The sequence below is a fragment of the Eptatretus burgeri genome, chromosome 15 (genome assembly GCF_056783735.1).
Source record: "Eptatretus burgeri isolate ZD-2024b chromosome 15, Ebu_testis_v1, whole genome shotgun sequence".
In the NCBI taxonomy this organism is placed as follows: Eukaryota; Metazoa; Chordata; class Myxini; order Myxiniformes; family Myxinidae; genus Eptatretus; species Eptatretus burgeri.
In genome coordinates this window covers 41843864-41863587 of record NC_140975.1, presented here as the reverse complement: position 1 = coordinate 41863587, position 19724 = coordinate 41843864, and the positions used below count along the sequence as shown (strand labels likewise).

General features: G+C 46.5%; 1 protein-coding gene across 3 annotated transcripts in view; it reads left to right on the top strand.

Moving 5' to 3' along the window:
• FAM20C (FAM20C golgi associated secretory pathway kinase) overlaps nt 1–19724 on the top strand; it is a 98280-nt gene that overhangs the window by 38243 nt on the left and 40313 nt on the right. For all 3 annotated transcript variants that reach the window (XM_085858081.1, XM_085858080.1, XM_085858082.1), the window contains 4 exons: nt 5281–5373; nt 9662–9777; nt 9879–10059; nt 10148–10257. In XM_085858081.1, the coding sequence (XP_085714207.1) occupies nt 5281–5373; nt 9662–9777; nt 9879–10059; nt 10148–10257 (500 nt within the window). The remainder of the gene's footprint in view (nt 1–5280; nt 5374–9661; nt 9778–9878; nt 10060–10147; nt 10258–19724) is intronic.

The following is a 19724-nucleotide window of genomic DNA, read 5'->3' as shown; positions in this document are numbered from 1 at the left end:
GTCTGTCTCTGTCTGTCTGTCCCGAGTATAGCTCCGTGGGTTTTGATCCGATCCTGATAAAATTTTGGTGGGAGGTTTATATCATGATCTAGTTGTGTTTTCCTGAAAATGGGCATGGTGTGCCCATTATGGGCGGAGCCACGCCCAAAAAACATGTGTTTTTAGGGGGTAGCCGATTTCAATTTGCATCTTCTCCTACCGAGGGGGTTTGTCGAATCTAACAAGGTATCGGTATTTGGTTAGCCCAATGGCACCTGCATAGCCCCACGGAGCTCAATTTTTCATTTTCGTCCCAAGGTCAAGGTCACAAACTTAGAAAATTGCGAATTTTGACATCAAAAAGTATCTTCTCTGAGGGGTTTGTCGAATCTGGCTGGGGTTTCGGTATTTGTTTAGCCCAATGGCACCTGCATAGCCCCACGGAGCTCGATTTTTCATTTTCGTCCCAAGGTCAAGGTCACAAGTTCATGAACTTAGAAAATTGCGAATTTTGACATAAAAATCCATCTTCTCCGAGGGGTTTGTCGAATCTGGCAGGGGTTTTGGTATTTGGTTAGCCCAATGGCACCTGCATAGCCCCACGGAGCTCAATTTTTTTTTTTTTTTCATTTTCGTCACAAGGACACGAACTTAGAAAATTTCGAATTTTGACATAAAAATCATACGACCGCCTAAACTTTGAGAGCTAGGATGACAATTTTTTTATGCACAATCTTGAGGTCATTCCCCACCTAAAGTCTTGAAACCATTTTGCTCTATCTTGAACACCTTGCCCATGGCGCCCCTTTCAAGTTTGTTTTTACACTGATTTCATCAAAGTATGGATAATCCGAGGAGTGCGAAATGCCATATAGCCTATATGACGTTATATTGTTCCTGGAATGTTCCAGAGGAAGTTTTGCACCAAAGGTCATAATCCTTGACTTTTGACCTTTAAAGGTCACAAAGGTCAAATTTTCAAAGTTGTGGGAATCGAACCGGATTTTCGACCTTCTTCGACGAACTAACTCCAATAAGCTATAGCACGTATCCTGTTTCCTTATTTTAATGTCCACAACATTGTTTTGTGACCTTTAAAGGTTATGCAAAGGTCAAATTTTTTAAGTTGTTGAACGAAACCGGGTTTTCGACATTTTGCAGCTAATAACCTGTCACTCGTTCCACATCATGTTGATCATTTTTATAACTTGGTCAAACATTATCACATTGTCTCATCCTTGACTTCTGAAACAATCTACATCGTCAAATACCGCGCGTGAACCATCGCCGTCTCCAGACTTGTTTGTTGTTATTGTTGTCATAGGTGGCTTCATTGTGATTTCATCATTGCATATGTCAAACGCTTTATCTGATCAGTATGAAAATTGTTGAGGGTCATCTTGGGCTAAATTGTATGGGGGAGGGAATTGATGATGTCATCAGTCATGTGGTTTGGCAGCCATATTGTTTTTAACATAAAAACCTTCAAAAATCTTCTCTAAAATGGCTGAACAGATTGAGGCAAAACTTTACAGGTATGATTGCCTTTTCATGAGGAACAAAAAGTTCTCCACCTATGACGTCATCGGTCAAATGGTTTGGCAGCTATGATTTTGTTTTTTTGAAGAATAAACCTTTAAAAATCTTCTCCATAACGGCTTGACAGATTGAGGGGAAACTTCACTCACATGTTTCCCAATCCCAGGGGATACTTGGGTGTTCACATATAATGAATGTGTCACGTGATTTGGCAGTCATATTGGATTGAATGAAAATCTTTAAAAAAAATTATCTCTCCATCAATCGATGTGAAACGTTACAATTATGATCGAGTAGTCATGGGGAATGTATGTTTTAAATTTCAACCTGATGAGAGGCATGGTCTGGCAGCCAGAATTATTTAATATTTTGACTTTAGGTTCAGGGATTTAAATCAAACTTGGTACAAGTATGTATAATGATGTAATAATGTGGACAGAGGCATATCTGGCGACATCAAATGGTGCCCTTCTCGTTTTCCATCTGCCCCATCTTCCCTCTCTCGATCTACATCTCGTTTCATCAAAGCCACCTCTTTAAATTTAAATTTGGACAAGATTTCTCAGTGGGGCAAATGTAATCAAGTTAAGTTTAATGTTTCTAAAACTCAATTTCTTCTCATCTCTCCCTCTCTCTCTATAAAACTCCTCTCATCTCTCCAACTACTTTGAAAGCTCAACAATTACCCCATGTGATATAATAAACCTACCTGGTATCACTCTAACACCAAATCTATCCTGGAATCCACACATTACGCATATAGCGAAGTCTGCCTCGAAGAAACTATTTGTCCTGTTCAGATGTTGAAGACTTCTCTTCTCTGAACAGTTGCTTCAACTATATGAATGATTGAGTCGTACTTGTATGGAGTACTGCTCTCACATCTGGGGAGGTTTTAGCTTCAGATACTTAATGACCAAAATTGAATCCAAAGTTATTCGACTTATCAACTCTCCCGATCTTACCTCAAAACATGACCCGCTCAAATCGCACCGGAAAGTTGTCTCTTTTTCTTTTCTATCGATATTACTTCAGTTTCTGCTCCTGATAACTTGTTGCTTGTGTACTTCCACCATTAGCGAGACCACAAAATACTTGAAACTCCACAACATTGCATAATCATTATGTGGCCATTGGCAAGTCAAGGGTGGTCCGTTACGATGTTTGTTTCTTCCCCTCCACTGCCAAACTCTGGAACTCTACCTTCTCATGTGTTTCCAAACACTTATGACCTTCCCCTTTTTTAAAAAGCACTTTTTTTTTTTACTTCCTCAAAAACTTTTAGACTGTTCTCTCTTTCTCCACCTTTCTGTCAATGCAGTTCTTTTATTTAAGGCCTGGAAATGGCAAAATATCGCATCACTGCACTTGTGTGCTGCAGCATGGAAGGAACGAAGGAGAAACTGCTGTTGATTGAGAAGTCGAAGAACCCACGGTGTTTCAAAAATGTGAAGACCTTCACTGTTCTATACGAAGTTTGACACAACTCTTGCATGACGAGTTCAATATGGACTGACTGGTTGAAAAACTGGAACAAGCGCCTGGAGAAGAAGATCATCCTTGTTAACGACTGCAGCGCACATGCTGATGTTCATGGAGGATTCTCTCAGATCGACATCGGAAGTCTTCCTCTGAACACCACATCCATTATGCAGCCATGTGATATGGGCATCAATATAGGGGCACTACGAAAGCTTACTTCAGGTATGAGATGCATTGAGCAATCATAGACATGCTTGAGGACAATGGTGATCACCTGACAACAAACGAGGTTGCAAATGAAATTAATATGCTTGATGCCATGCACATGTGTTGTCTGGAGCCTGGTCCAAGGTCTCTTCAGAGACCATCATCAATTGTTGGAAAAAGGAGGATTCAAGCCTCAAGAGGAAGAGTTGGATGCAGCTGATATTGATCGTCCTCCTGGAATGGCTGCCGAAGAGTTCCAAGCTTGGGATGCCATCGACGATGAAATTACGGTGACACTTGAAGTCAACGAAGAGGAAGATGAAGCAGTCTTGGAAGGAATTGTGTCAGAAACCAACGATATGAATGCGTCAGGTCAGAATTGTGATGATGACGCCACTGAAGATGATGATGAAGAAGTCTCCTTCAAATGCTGAAATGCGGGCTTGTCTTCACCGTCAAAAAATCGGTCTCAAGAGGTGCGGATTTGACAACATGGAAGGGTTTTTTTATTTCAAGGTGAAATCGGGTATCTTTTGAGGGCACAGCCAAAGTTTCGGACACATTCGGCAATTAATTAATAATTAGGCCATATGTACTGTATTGTTCAATCTTTGTTTGGTTTGTTATGTGTACAAATACTGAAAATGTGACAAAAAAAGTGTTTCCTAATCTGCAGGCCTCGGTTTATAAAACCATCCGTTAATAAGACCAGATAGCCCCGGTCACAAGGCAGTTTTATTAAGCGGTGACCATTGTGTTGCCATTGATGACAAAAGTGTACCTTCGTGATGTGAGTGCTTACTCTTGAAGATTTGATGATGAATGTCCCAAGCCTGAGAGCAAATCCTTCACGGATTTCTTCTTGTCCCGAAGTCCCCGAAGCTGAGCATTGTATAAGAATGAATATGTTGTGGGATCATCTTCTTGGGTGTAACTTTGCATGTTATTGTGATAATTATTTCCCATGGTGCATGTATTAGCGTACACATGGCAATTTAATTGTGAGATGGGAAAGGTGTTATATGTACCCCACATGTGTGTCAAACACCACTATCCCTTGACACTCTTTTTATGTTTTATCTCCTTTGTAATCTGTCTTTAATGTAACTTGAAGTGACTCGACAGGCCGTCGGTGCTAGAATGCACAGGAGAACATCACCATCACGGTAGAAAGCGCACCATCAAAGTGGGCAAAATATCAGGGCTGGTTGCCTCATCCACAGACTCGAGGACACCAGCCAATAGCAGCTGAGTGGGGTGGGGCTAGTGGCGGCACGACTGAGGGTGGGGGAACAGACTATACAAGTGTGCGGGACAACATGGCATGCATCAGTCTGGAGCCTAAGGGCGAGTCATGCCCACTTTCCCCTTGTGACAGCTTATGATCGCGGCACAAACTGTGGACATATCTCCACTAGGGACTCAATGTGTCCTACTGGATGCAGCCATGATATTTCAGTCTTGTCAATTTATTCTGGTCTTTTCTTCTGTGGTGTGCATGATTCTTTAAGGATTAAATAGGTAAGGACTTGCCGCCAATCGTTCATTTACTCGGGGGCACGTACTGGGTTTTGTTATTGGACAGAAATTGTATTCCTGCCCCTTGCTTCAATACACATTACAAATGCACTTGGTCTCTAAGTATTCGAGTTGCTCTGACCACTATCAGTTATAAACGTCCGTTCAATGACAGATTTGGTTGGGGCGATTAGCGGCCTGTATGAAACGTGTCTGCGTCTGAGCAACTACCACTCGAGTTGCCATTGTAGTTATTCGTGCGCACAGCACCGATAAGCGTTTCTCCTGACTTGATCGGGTGGGTGTTCCACTTGAGCATGGTAATGTGGCAAACTTGCCTGGGAACTTGCTTAGAGCTCCAGAATCAGTTGGCCGGCATGACCGCTTTGACATGGCTTGTCAGGATTCGGACCGGACAACTGGGATGAGTCTAACTGCAACAAATGAATTGCTGAAGCATAATTGTTTTTTTTTTTCGTGATGGTGGTGGTGGAATGAGAATTTGACAAAGCTGCACTTGGTTCCACAGATAGTGTTCCTTGTCTCATGATGCAGGCAGACACGAGACCAGGAGACGCCGCCCGATTTCTTCTACTTCTCCGACTTTGAGCGACACAATGCAGAGATCGCCGCCTTTCATCTGGACAGGTGCACATCAGACTCAGTAGAACTTGTGGGATCTTAATGGGAATGCACAGGTGAAAGAGTTTTGCTTGTGAGTTCGGAAGATGTTACATTCCCAGCACACACTGGAAATGGGAATTATTTGTAGAAAGTGCTTGTAAACTTGTTTATAAGTATTTGATGGTGTACAAGTGGGATTTGCTTCATGGTTGAATCTGACTGATGTGCACGAGTTTCAATGGACCTTCTTTCACATGCAGAACTTAGCTGTGGGTAATATCATTTGCCTGGGACACGCCTGTGCTGCAGGTGCATTGTCTTCTGAAGGTAAGAACAGGAATTTGTAATTTGTTCATGGTGCCGGCAAACCTCACCTCCTCTTCACGAAGGACATGGTGGGATATTTAACGTTCACCAACAAATTTTGGCATATGGGACATCCAGTCGAACGTCCATCTGAGGGACGGCACACACATTGATGATTCGCCCTGCCTGTAAAACACCAGGGTGACAGTTTATAGCTGGGTCGGGATTCAAACCCAGGAGAGACAGTGAGTGTGTGCACCTCTAAGCTATCCTACCAGTCCTCACTTAATTTGACAAAACGGGACAACAAAGCTGAGAAAGTTGTGATTAAAAAAAAAAAACAGACCTGTGAAGGGAATTAGAAACCATTTTTTATTGGCTCAAGGGAACTAGGAAGTTCTGTGCTTGGAATGCCTTGCAGATACTGAAGTATGATAAGTTTTACTGCATTAGATTTATAGTTTTGAGCCCTCTTCACCCAAACAACCTTCTCTACTTCTAGTTAGGGAATTTTAGCAAATTGTATTGACCATCTCTGAAAAAATTTCTCACCAAAAAATTTCTTCACTAACGTATTCATCTAGGTGTCCACTAACACCTATCAATTTGTGTAAACCCAAATCCTTGTGGAAAATTCTGGGGAGCCAATCAAAGTTCGGGTGCTCAGAGGGCCTGCGCGAAAAAATCGGAAAAATTAACTTTTGTCAATATTGACTTGTGGGATGTTGAGGGGTCTTTTGGGGTGCTGAATTGATTCCAACCATTAGATTTGAGGAAAAATGAATCCCTGGCCATAAAATATTGATATGATACATTTTTAGATATCTCAGACTGCTTTGCGGTAATTTGGCTCAATTGATTCAGATTGTTCAAATTATGCTGAAACCCGCATACAACATTTTTGAAACCAGTGCTATATTGTTAGTTATACTTGTGCTCATGCTCATCTCATCTCGGCTGCATCATTGGAATGCTCAATACCTTTGCAGCAGCGGGCCACCATCAGTACGCAAAGGGAGCAAGGCTGTATGCACAGCTGATGCATCAGCGATAGGCGAGTCCCATGTTCCAGGAAACTCTATCCAAGTTCACTTTGTACGGCAACCATGCAGTCAGGTTCTCAGACCATGAATGGTCCGGCACATGGACCGACATCACGATAGAAACCACACTCATGCGTGAGGCAAAATCCTCCGGTGGTCGAAACAGAGGCCGCTTTCGGAATGAGTCTTCTCATAAGTCTTGGGTTCAGACTCTGAACCACTTCTCGTTCATTCACCAAGAGCTAGAAAGAAGCATGGTCAAATGTGGGGTACCTGTCCACACCGATGTTAAAAAGCCCAAATGAAGAGAGATAACGATCCTGTCAACACCATAGTTGGGTGGTTGGAAGAAGTCAACCCTTTCGATGCCACACGGGACAAGAAGACTCTGGTGTCCTTCTCAACTGGGTTCAGCAGCACTCCCGAAGACCAAGTCAACGCTGATCAAGCAGAAGAAGTTGGCAGAGCCATTCAGGCTAAGATGGATGGGAAAACTGTTGTGGATGCAATGGTAACCAAACACAAGGTCAAATCACTTGCAAGCCTCAGATCTGGACCCAAAGTCAATGGCAAGAAGCTGGTCATTGACTCACTGAAGCTATTCAACCGCCTCATTGTTATCAGTGAGCGTGAAGTCAAGACCAAAGAAGCTCTGCGCTTTGAGTTGATGCCAAAACCGATGTCTCTGTTTGACAAAAATCAAAAGTTGCGAAAGCCAGACAAGGCTGCCCTAGTAAGGTCCCTGAAGGCATGTGTGGCACCTGTCGAACAAGCCTTGTGGTTGATGGTGGGTGGCTCCTGCACAATGTCAAGTGGGAGGCTAACCTTACTTGGAAGGATGTTGCCGAGAGCTACCTCCGGTTTGTGAAGTCCATGGGGAGCCATCGCCTCCGGATAACGGTGGTCTTTGACGGATATGGCAGCTCCACCAAGGACCATGACCACTTGAGACGAACAAAGAATGCATGCTGTGACATTCAGATTCGTCTGGATCTCAAAATCATCATTGCAAGAGAAAAGTTCCTCGATAACAAAAACATCAAAGCCCAGCTCGTTCTGCTCCTTGCTGAGACATTTAGTAGGAATGGAATTGGTGTACAACAATGCTCCGATGATGCCGACACCTCTATCGTCCGCGCAGCTCCAGATGAAGCAAGAGAGTCCCCTGTCGAGGTGAGGGCTGAGGACACAGACGTCCTGGTTATGCTGATTCATCATGTTGCAGACCATCCTATCTTCCTCACGACAGCCAAAGAAACATCTTACGATGTCGGAAAGATCCGGGAGGCCCTCCCAGAGATATACCGGAGGTATCTCATCTTCTTGCACAGCTTCTCTGGCTGCGATACAGTGTCTGCAATTTTTGGGTTTAGCAAACCAACTTTGCTAAGCAAGCTCTGCAAGACTGATGAAGCAGAGAGGGCAATGGACGTGTTAAGGGACATCCGAGCTGAGAAAGGTGACATCATTAAAGCAGGCTGTGATCTTTTCATGCTCATGTTCAATGGGAAATCCTCCAAAGACTTGGAAGACTTGAGATTCGACATCTTCAGCAAGCGAGCTGCTACTGGGAGCATAAAACCTGAGAAACTCCCCCCGACAACAGGAGCTGCAGCACAGCACTCTTTCCGAGCTTACCTCCAGACTAGAGACTGGCTGATTCGGCAAAGTCCATCGTTGGATGCCCGGGACTATGGATGGCAACTCACTGAGCAAGGATATGCACCAGTCCCTTCTACAGACCCCATTGCACCAGACTACGTCCTGACGTTTGCCAGCTGCAACTGTGCGGGAGACTGCAGCTCACTCAGGTGCTGCTGTAAAAAGCAAGGAGTCAAGTGTATTTCTGCTTGTGGCATCTGTCATGGTAACTCTTGCCTGAACATAAACCAGCTGGATGACAAGAGGAGTGAGGAAGATACTGGGGAGTTTGATGAATAAGGTTGTAAAAGCTGACGAAGCAATATTTCCATTGAGCACAGCTCTGTTAAAAATGTCAATAAAATACGTTTTATATGATCAAGGAGTGTTTTATTCTCAAAAATAATGGTTGGAATCAATTCAGCACCCCAAAAAAACCCCTAGTTAGACATCCCACAAGTCAATATTGGCAAAAGTTAATTTTCCGATTTTTTTTTTTCGCGCAGGTCCTCTGAGCACCCGAACTTTGATTGCCTCCACAGAATTTTCCACAAGGATTTGGGTTTGCACTAATTGATAGGTGTTAGTAGACACCTAGATGAATACGTTATTGAAGAAATTTTTTGGTAAGCAATTTTTTCACAGATGGTCAATACAATTTGCTAAAATTCCCAAACTATTCTGGAGTTTGTTATGTATGGAGTAAGGGTGGCACATGGGTGGGAAGATATTTTAAAAATCAGAGGGTATGGATGGCACGGGGTTCAGTAAAAGTGGGAGAAAATAGGTCACACTAAGGGGTGAGTGTATGGAATACAGAGGGAAGTTAAAAATTCTACAATTTTTTCCTCCACCACCGAAGTGTGTCCTGTTTGTCTGTGTTTGTGAGCAGGATATCTCAAAAAGTTGACATGGTGGACATGTTGGGTGTGTGAGAAGGACGAGTTCCTTAGATTTTGGTGAAGATCCAGATCCAGATACTAGAATTTAAAAAAAATGATTCTTCACCATTGAGTGATAGGTACACAAACGATATATAGCACGATATCTCAAAAAGTTATGGACCGGTTATGACAAAAGTTGGTGGATGAGTTGAGTCGATGACAAGAACAAGCCAATTAGATTTGGTTCAGGTGCGGATTCAGATCCGGCCTATCAGTAGGATACACATCGTATACTGTTCAGCCTGGTGGAGATATCCGCTCTGCCAAGTGCCATTCTAGTTATGATTGTAATAAGTAGATATTTCCTAACAATGCTGTCATGCTTGCCTGAAGTAAAAATTTACGAATGTCATGTTATGGACTTTTCATGTCTACCAGGATTCTGGACTTCCGTCGGGTTCCTCCAGTGGCTGGAAGGATTATCAATATAACTAGCGAGATTCGGGATGTGACGCAGGAGAAGAAGTTACTGAAAACGTTCTACATTTCACCCGGTGAACATTCTTTATTCCCACACTTTCCAATCCATGATATAACCGTCACATTGTCTTATCATAACCATCTCCTCTTCTCCAACCTTGCCCTGCCATTTTAGCAAACAATGTGTGTTTCTACGGCGAGTGCTCATACTATTGTAGCACAGAACACTCTCTCTGTGGCCGACCTGACTTGCTCGAAGCCTCGATGGCTGCCTTCCTGCCAGACAATTTGCTCGCCAAGCGCAAGACATGGCGGAACCCGTGGAGACGCTCATACAACAAACGGAAGAAAGCAGAGTGAGTCATAAGGAGAACAATCGGCCATGCTTTGAGGTTAGATGGATTATCTTCATGAGCTGGATTATTTGTGTTATGATCATTACAGATGGGAGCTGAATGTAGAATACTGTGAGCAAGTCAAGAAAACGCCTCCATACAACTCGGGCACGCGTCTGCTGGACGTGATTGACATGATGGTCTTCGATTTCCTCACCGGTATTAGCCTCCACCCTTCATGTCGGATTGAATTTCTTTAACTCTGCCTCTTGTTCCAAGCTTTTGGGGACCATATACATAATACTAGTAGAGTACCCGCCCGACGGGTGATCTTATTCCACACATGCAACATGTTCTTCTGATGCATACCTTTATTTGGGTGGTGTATAGTCAACTGACAGCTCTGTATGGGCAAAAAAATAACCCGGGTTATATGCATGAAGCAAAAACATACCTACTGCTTATAATTAAAAACACCTCACTGCACTGGAAAATGTGGGGACAGCAATACTGTACTGAAAATGGTGGAGACTTGTAATACCCTCCCCCACCTGGAGGCGGCGCTACACGATACACATTTACATGGAGAATTTGCATCTCCTCCCTCCCCCTCCCACCCCTCCCCCCCCCCCACTCCAAAGACCACCGAAAAAGATTTTTTGTTTTTTAAACACACCCCTATAAATTAATTGGGGTCATGCTGATCCTATGTCGGAAGTCTGGATGTAATGGGGCCAGGGCTGTAGGAGGAGTAGCACGACAAACAAGCAAACAAACAAACACTGGTCTTTGGATACAGTGAGGATGTATAGAAGTGACAATTTTCGAATTCCCCCTCCTTTTGTTCCTTGCTCCTTATCTACTCCAAATGTCCTTTTCCTTTTCTAACTTCCTCCAAGATTCCATCAAACTTTTTGTTTCCTACTTGACCCCTCAACCATTCCCCTCTTGCACAAGTACTATGAACAGGGGTTCACACAAATTTTTATTTATAAGATTCTCCAGTGAGTACCAGCAGAAATGGTTTGGTACTCATGAAAAAAATCAAACAAACTACGTCAACTTCGAGCACGCTCGTCTGCTTTCCCAATCGCTAGTCCGGTTTTTAAAGCGCCTCTCAGCTTTGTATGCTTCTTACTCCTCTATAAGTGCTCTCTCAGAACGCCCGCTCCAGACGAGACACTCACAAGGTGCTCTTTTCTTCGTTCTTGACGCTACTGAACCTCTTCTTTTTCCTCTTTGTTCATGTGTTCTGCTTTCATATTTTTTGTTTTTTTACATCTTATGTTGAAATACAACTTATAAATTATCATGTTACAATTATAAACTTAATTTTGTACAATTTAATTTTGAAATCGTAGTATATTATAATTATCATGGAAGAATGTTACCTACACAAGCTGAGAAAACCTTTTGAGCTCTCTTAGCATCTCTGAAACATGCATTTAAAAAAAATTTAACCACGCATGAGTACCTGAGTACCAGTTGCGTTAACCCCTGACGATGAAGATGACCATTTATGCCAGTGATCTTCACAATTTTTTTTGAGAGGAGGGGCCACTTTTGCCGAGAACGCATCAGTGTGAGAGCTGCCACACCGCCTGCAGGACTTCATAATGGCTGCTATTAGGCCCCGCCTCTACGTACTCTTCTCCGTTGTGGTTAACTGGGCTGCAAGCGTAATTGTTTGAATATTGCAACCATATCCTGATGTAGGATGTTACTTTTATGCTTCACGTTGTAACACTCAATTGAAACCATTGGGTCAATTTGATAGCATTTATGTTGGATTATGATGGGGTGTTTTCACAATTGTGTATTATCGGCTGCATGTCAGAGGCTGCACTTTAGGCCGTCAGTGGCTCGCAGGCCGTGCAATGAAGTCCAGGGCTTTATGCAGTGTTCAGTCTAGGATGCACCATACTCCCTAAAAAAATGCAGTGCCTACCTAAATAGGATTCTGGGGGTCACAGGCACACTCCTGATTAGGATGACGGGGGTCGCAGCTTCCTGCCTAAATAGAATGATGGGTGCAGAGAAAAGCCAGACACGTAGTCTCTGCATGACAACATGTGTGCTTTTCAGCTCGCCTGTTCGAAGAACAGAGAGCAATAGCGATACCCCTGGCGTGAGCGTGAGCGTGAAAATGTTAATTTTTTTGTATTATGGAAAAACTCCTCGACGGATTTCGACGAAACTTGGTGGGGGGGGGGGGGGGTTAGGTATGGTCCAAGGATCATGCCATTAGATTTTGGACTTGGTCCCCCCCCCCCCCAAAAAAAAATTGTGAGAAAATATTTTTGCATTTCTACATGTTTTAAGTGATTTCCAACCCCCCCCCCCCCAAAAAAAAAATGTTGGAGAAAAGAACTATAACTCTGTCAGCACTGTTGACATCATATTTAATGAATAAGATATAAGGTTCACTTGAGTGACCCAGCATTATTGGCGGCGGAGGTTTTGCACTCTCCCGAGTGCTCCCCTCTAGTTTCCTTTCTAATGTTTTTATCTACCACTATTTTTTTATACGCCCGGTATATATATATATATGTGTACATGTATATATGTGTATATGTATATGTATATGTATATGTATATATATGTGTATATGTATATGTATATATATATGTGTATATGTATATGTATATATATGTGTATATGTATATATATATGTGTATATGTATATGTATATATATGTGTATATGTATATGTATATATATATATGTGTATATTTATATGTATATATATGTGTATATGTATATGTATATATATGTGTATATGTATATATATATATATGTGTATATGTATATATATATATATATGTGTATATATATGTGTATATGTATATGTATATATGTATATGTATATATATGTGTATATGTATATGTATATATATATATATATATATATATATATATATATATATATATATGTGTATATGTATATGTATATATATATGTATATGTATATATATGTGTATATGTATATGTATATATATATATATATATATGTGTATATGTATATGTATATATATATATATATGTATATATATATTTATATATATATATATATATATATATATATATATATATATATATATATATATATATATATATATATATATATATATATATATATATATATATATATATATATATATATATATATATATATGTGTATATTGTTACGGATTCGCGCCCGCCGGCGTGCTGACGGCCACGTAACTCGAATCGCGGCACGTCGCCCACCGGACGGACAATCCAGTCGTGACCCTCTCGGACTAACGCCGGGAACCAGTCACGGGTGGACCTTTCGGTCTCACCGCGATCGAGCCAATCAGCCCCCGCGTGGGATAGGGTTGCTCGCCAAATTCGACCTACCTAAGTACCCACACGGAGGGTAGACCGGGCGATCGCACCTCGCCGCAGGTCGACTTCGGACACGGGCCACTTAAGCGACCCGTTCCGTACTATCGGGATAACCGAGCGGTGTTATTCGTCGACCTCGACGGTTCGATTAATTATCGGGCGTATTCAGCCCACTACCAACCCTTTACGTGAAGCAAGATGAGGATTCAATGAAAGAAATGACGAAGCGAAGCGGGAAACAGTTCAACACAAAGCACATTTATTCGCGATGAACGGAAAGCGCACATATACAATTCCACCAAAAGCACATAGAAAAGAAAAGCACAATGCAATTTACACAAAAAGCAAACATAAAAGTGAAAACACAGTGCAGATCTAATACCGATTACGCGAGCACACGGCAACACTTATACAATTTTACTTCACAGACGGCGCCGACAACACATACCCAAAACCAAGGAAAAGAATACCCTCAAGGATGAGGCGGGCCTGAGGCCGAGACCGGGTCGGGCCTACCCGTCTGGTGATGAGACGCGGAGCGGCGATGGTGCCTCAACTCCACGGGCCTCGCGGGCAGTGTCTGGTAGGGGGTGGGAAAGGGGCCCCCTTGGTCGCACTATCTCAGCGCGGGGGGAAACAGGAGGGGGTTGCTGATGCTCAGGGTATAGAGGATTTCCACTCTGCCTCGAGTCCCGCGACGAGCGTCTCCACCTCGGCCAGGTCGCGCCGTCGGCCTCCCTTGTGTGCAGCTCCCTGCACGACGCGAGCACCCCCTCGTCTGCCCTCGCCGCCTCTCCACAGCTCCGTCCCCTCCGCTCCGACTCCAACGCACACGACGACGACCAACTCCTTCTTGCTTCTTCTTCCCAACTCCACCGCCCGCGAAGTCTTAACTCTCTCATTCACTTGACTGACGAACGCGGTCGCTTATATAAGCCCCGTGGCTTCGCTCTCTCATCTTTGACCCCCTCCCTTCGACCTTTCACCTCGCTCCCCATTGGCCCGAGAAAAAGTGGGCGTGAATGCTTTTTGATCCATAAATTTGCATATAGCGATCGCCCTCCAACGCCCTGGGGGCGGGGCCAAATCGCCCCTCGCTCACCGATTGGACGGAACAAAAGTGGGCGTGTGTCGTTTTTGATCCGTTTTTGAAGTGGAAAATCCGTGGTTTTGTACACGCTGTTCGGCGCGCGCCCTGCACGAGTCCAACACCGGTACCCACAAGCGGCGCAAGAACGGTGGCGATGCGACGGTTGCGAGGTGTGACGTGAAGCGGCGCCGCGGTGGGTGGTTGATGTTGTGGTTGTAACAATGGCGGTTGGTCCAAATTAAAGATAGTAAAAGAAAAACGGCTATCCTGAAGAGTCGCAGCACGCATAAATGACATGTATTCCCACGAGACAACGGGTTTGGGCCTAACTACACATGTACTTACCGAGATATCTCACCTAAGGGACCTGAATGGTGGTTTGCGAATTTGGTAACAACAACACTACCCCCTCCCCTTTTTACAGACTCGTCCCAAGTCGTCAAATTTTCGTGTGCCATCATGTGTAGTTTTCCCCTAGTACATTTTACCTACGGATCCCTGAGTGCGACATTCATGGTATTCGTGTCCCCAAAATAAATAACCTGAGGGCTGCGTAACTACCTAAACAAACTCACTCACACGGACGACTTAAATAAAATTGCCGGCGCTAGACAGACATGCCGGGGGCGCACTCATATTTACAGTACATCTTAACCTTAACTTACAAATTTTACACGAAACCATGGCCCAGGATCAATGAGCTCTGCAAAAAGAAAGCAGTTAACAGGGAGCCAGGCTGCTCGCATGCAGTCTCTGGCTCAAAACAATGCAGGTGACAGGGAACGTGGCTGGCTGCTCACACGCAGTCCAAGGCCTTCCCTTTTGAACTGAACGCAGTGAACCACAACGGTGCATGGGCTGCACAAACGCAGTCTCCGTGCCAGCTCAGGTGGCACACGCAATGAGCACAACGGATGGATGGATGGACACAAACACGGTGCACGGGCTGCCACTGCAGGCCCGTGTTGTAGCTGCCAACAGGGCAGTTCTCGTAGCTTGCAAACTGTTGCCTTGATCCTGGCGCACATGGCAATGAACAGGGGGGGGGGGCAAAGCAAAAATTGAACGGGGCTGGTGAACCTGGGCAGTGGGCATGGCATGGCAAAGGTAGCAGGCAAACACAGCCGGCAGATGAACTGGCCGGCACAGGCCTTGAAGAACAACAGCCAGCCGGCAGATGAAGTGGGCCGGCACAGGCCCTGAAGCAAAACACGGCCAGCCGATGGCACAGGCCCCGCAGCAAAACAACAGCTGGCGATGAAGTTGGCCGGCCTCTGCCTTGAAGCAAAACACGGCCAGCCGATGAAGTTGGCCAGCCTTTGCCGTTCAGTGGAGGTTGGTGGAGGGAGTGCGGTGGTGCTGGCCACTTGGAAGGTGGGCTCGGACCTACCTACCTGTCTCCCTCCCAACCTATCACCTTTGCCTGTCACTGTACATACCCACTCCCTTAATTTGTGAAAAACCAATTTAACCCCAACTTATTTTTTTTGTTGTTTTTATTTTTACTTCCCCACTATAAATCGTCCCCTAACCCCCTTTATCTTCCTTGTTCGGCTAACCTATCCTGTCACCTAGCCTACTCCCAACCCCTACGTTCCCTTCCCGGAGGGGAATAAGGGAGAGCTAACGTCCTGTGTCGAGGCCCAACGAAGCCTCAGGATGGCCTCCCCAGAGTTCGGCGATCTTAACACCAAGTGGGTCCAGCGGCCCACAACGACAGCGAGGGGATGGATGGTGCGGAGGGGTACATCTCCTAATCTACCCTAACCATTTAACTGTTAAACTACCCCGGGGCTTTCAACAAGCGCCTCTCGCTTAAACTATTGGTTCTAACAACCCAGATTCCCGTCGCCTGTGTTGGTGTCCTCACAATTTCGGGCCTCGCCCCCCAATTTTCTCTCCGTGCCCTCACACGGTCTCATGGCTGGGACACGTGGCTCCCTTTGGCAGGCACGACCCTCTGCCGAATCTCCCGCTATGGCACCCCGGGCACTACACTGCCTCCGAGCCTACCAGCTCCCTAACACCGGAAGTGCCCCCCATGGCACCTCCCCTGAAACGCACACGTGGCAGGCTGGCTTCCCAGGCCCCTTTCCGAGGGTCACCCTTGCCCACAACACTGCCCACGCGGCTAATGGCGCCCCGGGCCCCCGCACCAAGCAGGCGCACCCGTGCCCACTACGCTATCCCGGCCCCCCATGGGCCCTTGGCCTACCACGGCCGACTAGCCTGGTGCCCGGGGTACCCACTCAGCGATACTCACCTTTCGCAGCCACGCTCCCAAGCCCGTCAACAGGGCTCCTGCACCCCTCCAAATGGGTTTCGAGCCTACATTCCCACCAACAGCAAAACGACCTCCATTTTGTAAATTTGACTAACCCCCTAACTCACTCTACACTGACCCCGGGGGTCCCTTGGGCGGGAGTCACTCCTCCCCCCAATCACTCATCGCACCATGCATTCCCCATTCGCTCCATACACACAGACCCGCTGGCCTCACTCACTCAACAAGTACTCACCTCACAACTCACCAACTCTTCAACACACACACCACTGAACTCTGCCATCCTTCTAACTACGTCCCCTAACTAACTCGTGCTCCCACGTCGTCCCTTACACTATAGCACATTCCTTTTAACACTACGTAGCTAAGCTACGTCCCCTCTACACATTCACAAGTCTGTCACTGTCTTCAAAATAAATCGTTCTATTTCCCAACCTAAAGCTCACTAAATCCCTCCAACTAATCCATTCCACGGACCCCATGAGGACTTACCCCTGCCCCATGGAGCCGGTCTAGCTAAGCTAACCCTTCCCCCTAACTAGTTTCCATCCTGTGCCCCTGGTCAAGGGGGTCTTCCACCCCTTGCCCAGGAATCCTGTGCACCCGAAAGTGAGGCTTGTTTTTTTTTTTTTTTTTTTTTTTTTTACATGCGCAGCACCAGCGCGGAAACTCAGAGCTCGCGCACTTTGCACCTGCCCGTGACGTCATGCAGCTGCACGTGTTCCTCGTCCCTCCTTGGACGGTACCATCCGGCAGAGATACCCCTCCTGCCGGATTCCAACCCCACGTGCAGCCATGGCGTCACCGTGCGCATAAAAAAAAACACAAGCCCCACGTCTCGAGGGGTTCCCCACGCGAACACATGTGCTTTGCCCGTTGGAGCTTAACACACACGATCGCGTGGAGAACGCGTCCGGTCCAAATCCGAAATCCTGCCTAAACTTTGTCCGTCCGCGGGATCGGCAAATCCACCGCGTGCGTTTCCGGACCGGGACTTCACTCTCGCAAGCGAGCACGTGGCGGTCTCGTGCGTTGCACAGCACGAACCTCGTGCTCCCTGCTGGGTGAACCCGGCACGGTCCCCGAAACAACTACAGCCGCTGCTCGGCTTTCTTTCCTTACATGTCGCCGTCTCCGTCTCCATTCAACCCACACACACCTGCGTGTTACGACGCACACAGTCCACTCCATCACATTCACACCGGGAGATGCGGCTGCGTGCTCCCGCATGCCAACCGACATCTCCCTCACATACCGCTCTCTCACACACACGGTCTCCCTTGCATACAGCGACCTTGCACACGGCCGTTCACTCACGCGTGCCTCACTACTCACACAAACCATACTACTCACACACGCGGGGGCACTCAACCGCTGTGCCTCATCCACACACCGTGCCTCACTCATACACGCGGGGGCACTTAACCGCGGTGCCTCATCCACACACGCGGGGGTACTCAGCCGCGGTGTCTCATCCATACTCCGTGCCTCACTCACACACGCGGGGGCACTCACCCGCGGTGCCTCATCCACACTGGCCGTTTCATCCACACACACGGCCTCACTCACACACGGTTCCTCACCCACACACGCGGGGGCACTCACCCGCGGTGCCCCATCCACACTCGGCGTGCTGGGAAGCATGTACTCTGGCACCATCGCCACCACACTACTCACACACGGGGTCGCTTCCACACACGGGGACGCACTCACACCTTGCACCACACACACAGGGACAACCATACTGGGGATTCGTGTCCCCACAAGGGTCTCCGGGGCCTCTATACCCCCCAAGCTTTCCGTGCACCCGTTCACAGCACCCGTCCCCTCAACCTCGCAAAGCACGACCGAACTCACCTGGTCGTGACTCGCCTCAAGGGGGCATACTCCCTCCCCTCGTTCCTGGAGGAGGCCACCCAGGTGCTCGCACTGGGTCCCTACACGCTCCGCGAGCTCACCCCCATTATCCTCCACTACCTCCGTGTGTGTGTGTGCGTTACTTACCCCGTCTTCATCGTGTAGTCTCTCCTCTATCGTTCCCTTCCCGGCTACAGTCACTGCCAACTCTTCACCCTTTACCTCCCTTGTCTCCACTATTATTTCCGTTGTCGTCACCTCGTGTCTCGTCTCACACGTTTTAGTCTCCCCATTTAATTTTTCCCTTTTGGTCACCGTCGATTCTTCTGTCACGACCCTCGCCCAACACGTTCCCCGAATTATTTTTTCACCCGCCTCCACCGCGGGCCTGTCAGCCGCTGCACCCCCTTCCAGCTCGTTCGCTCCTATACGTGGAGTCGCCATTTTGAGTTCCCTGCTGACGGCCTTCATGCCCGCCTGCAGGCATCGGCCCATGTTCTGCGTCTCCCCCCGGAGCTTTTTCGTTTCTTCCTTCATGTTTGTTTCCATTTTAGTTTTCATGCGTTTTATTTCGTTTGTGAATGTATCCATTTTTTCGTTCATGTTCGCCAGAATGGTGCATAGCTGGGCTATGTCGGATGCACTCAGCTGAGCCGTTTCGGCAAGGGTTGGGGAAGGGTTTTGGTGGAGAGGGGGGGGGGAGGTGTCGCGGCCGCTGCCGCACCCATTTCGGGCTCTGGGTTCAGTTGGGCGAGTCCGTGTTCCTGCACAATCAACATTTCCTGCAAGGGGATTCCATCCTGGACCATGGATCCTACACATTCTACATCCATTTCTAATACCCCCGGCTCCCGCTCGCCTTGAGACGCCATCTTGCTTCTCGTGAAGGGTTAATTTCGCTCGCTCGTAATTTGGAGGGAATCGGGGGTCGCTTCTCTCACCCCTGGACCGATTCCCGTGAATTTAGCCGGAGACAGGAGAGCCCGTTTTCCTGTTCTCCGATACCAGTGCCGCGAGGAGAGCGATGAATTTGTATCGCACGACCTGACACCAGTGTTACGGATTCGCGCCCGCCGGCGTGCTGACG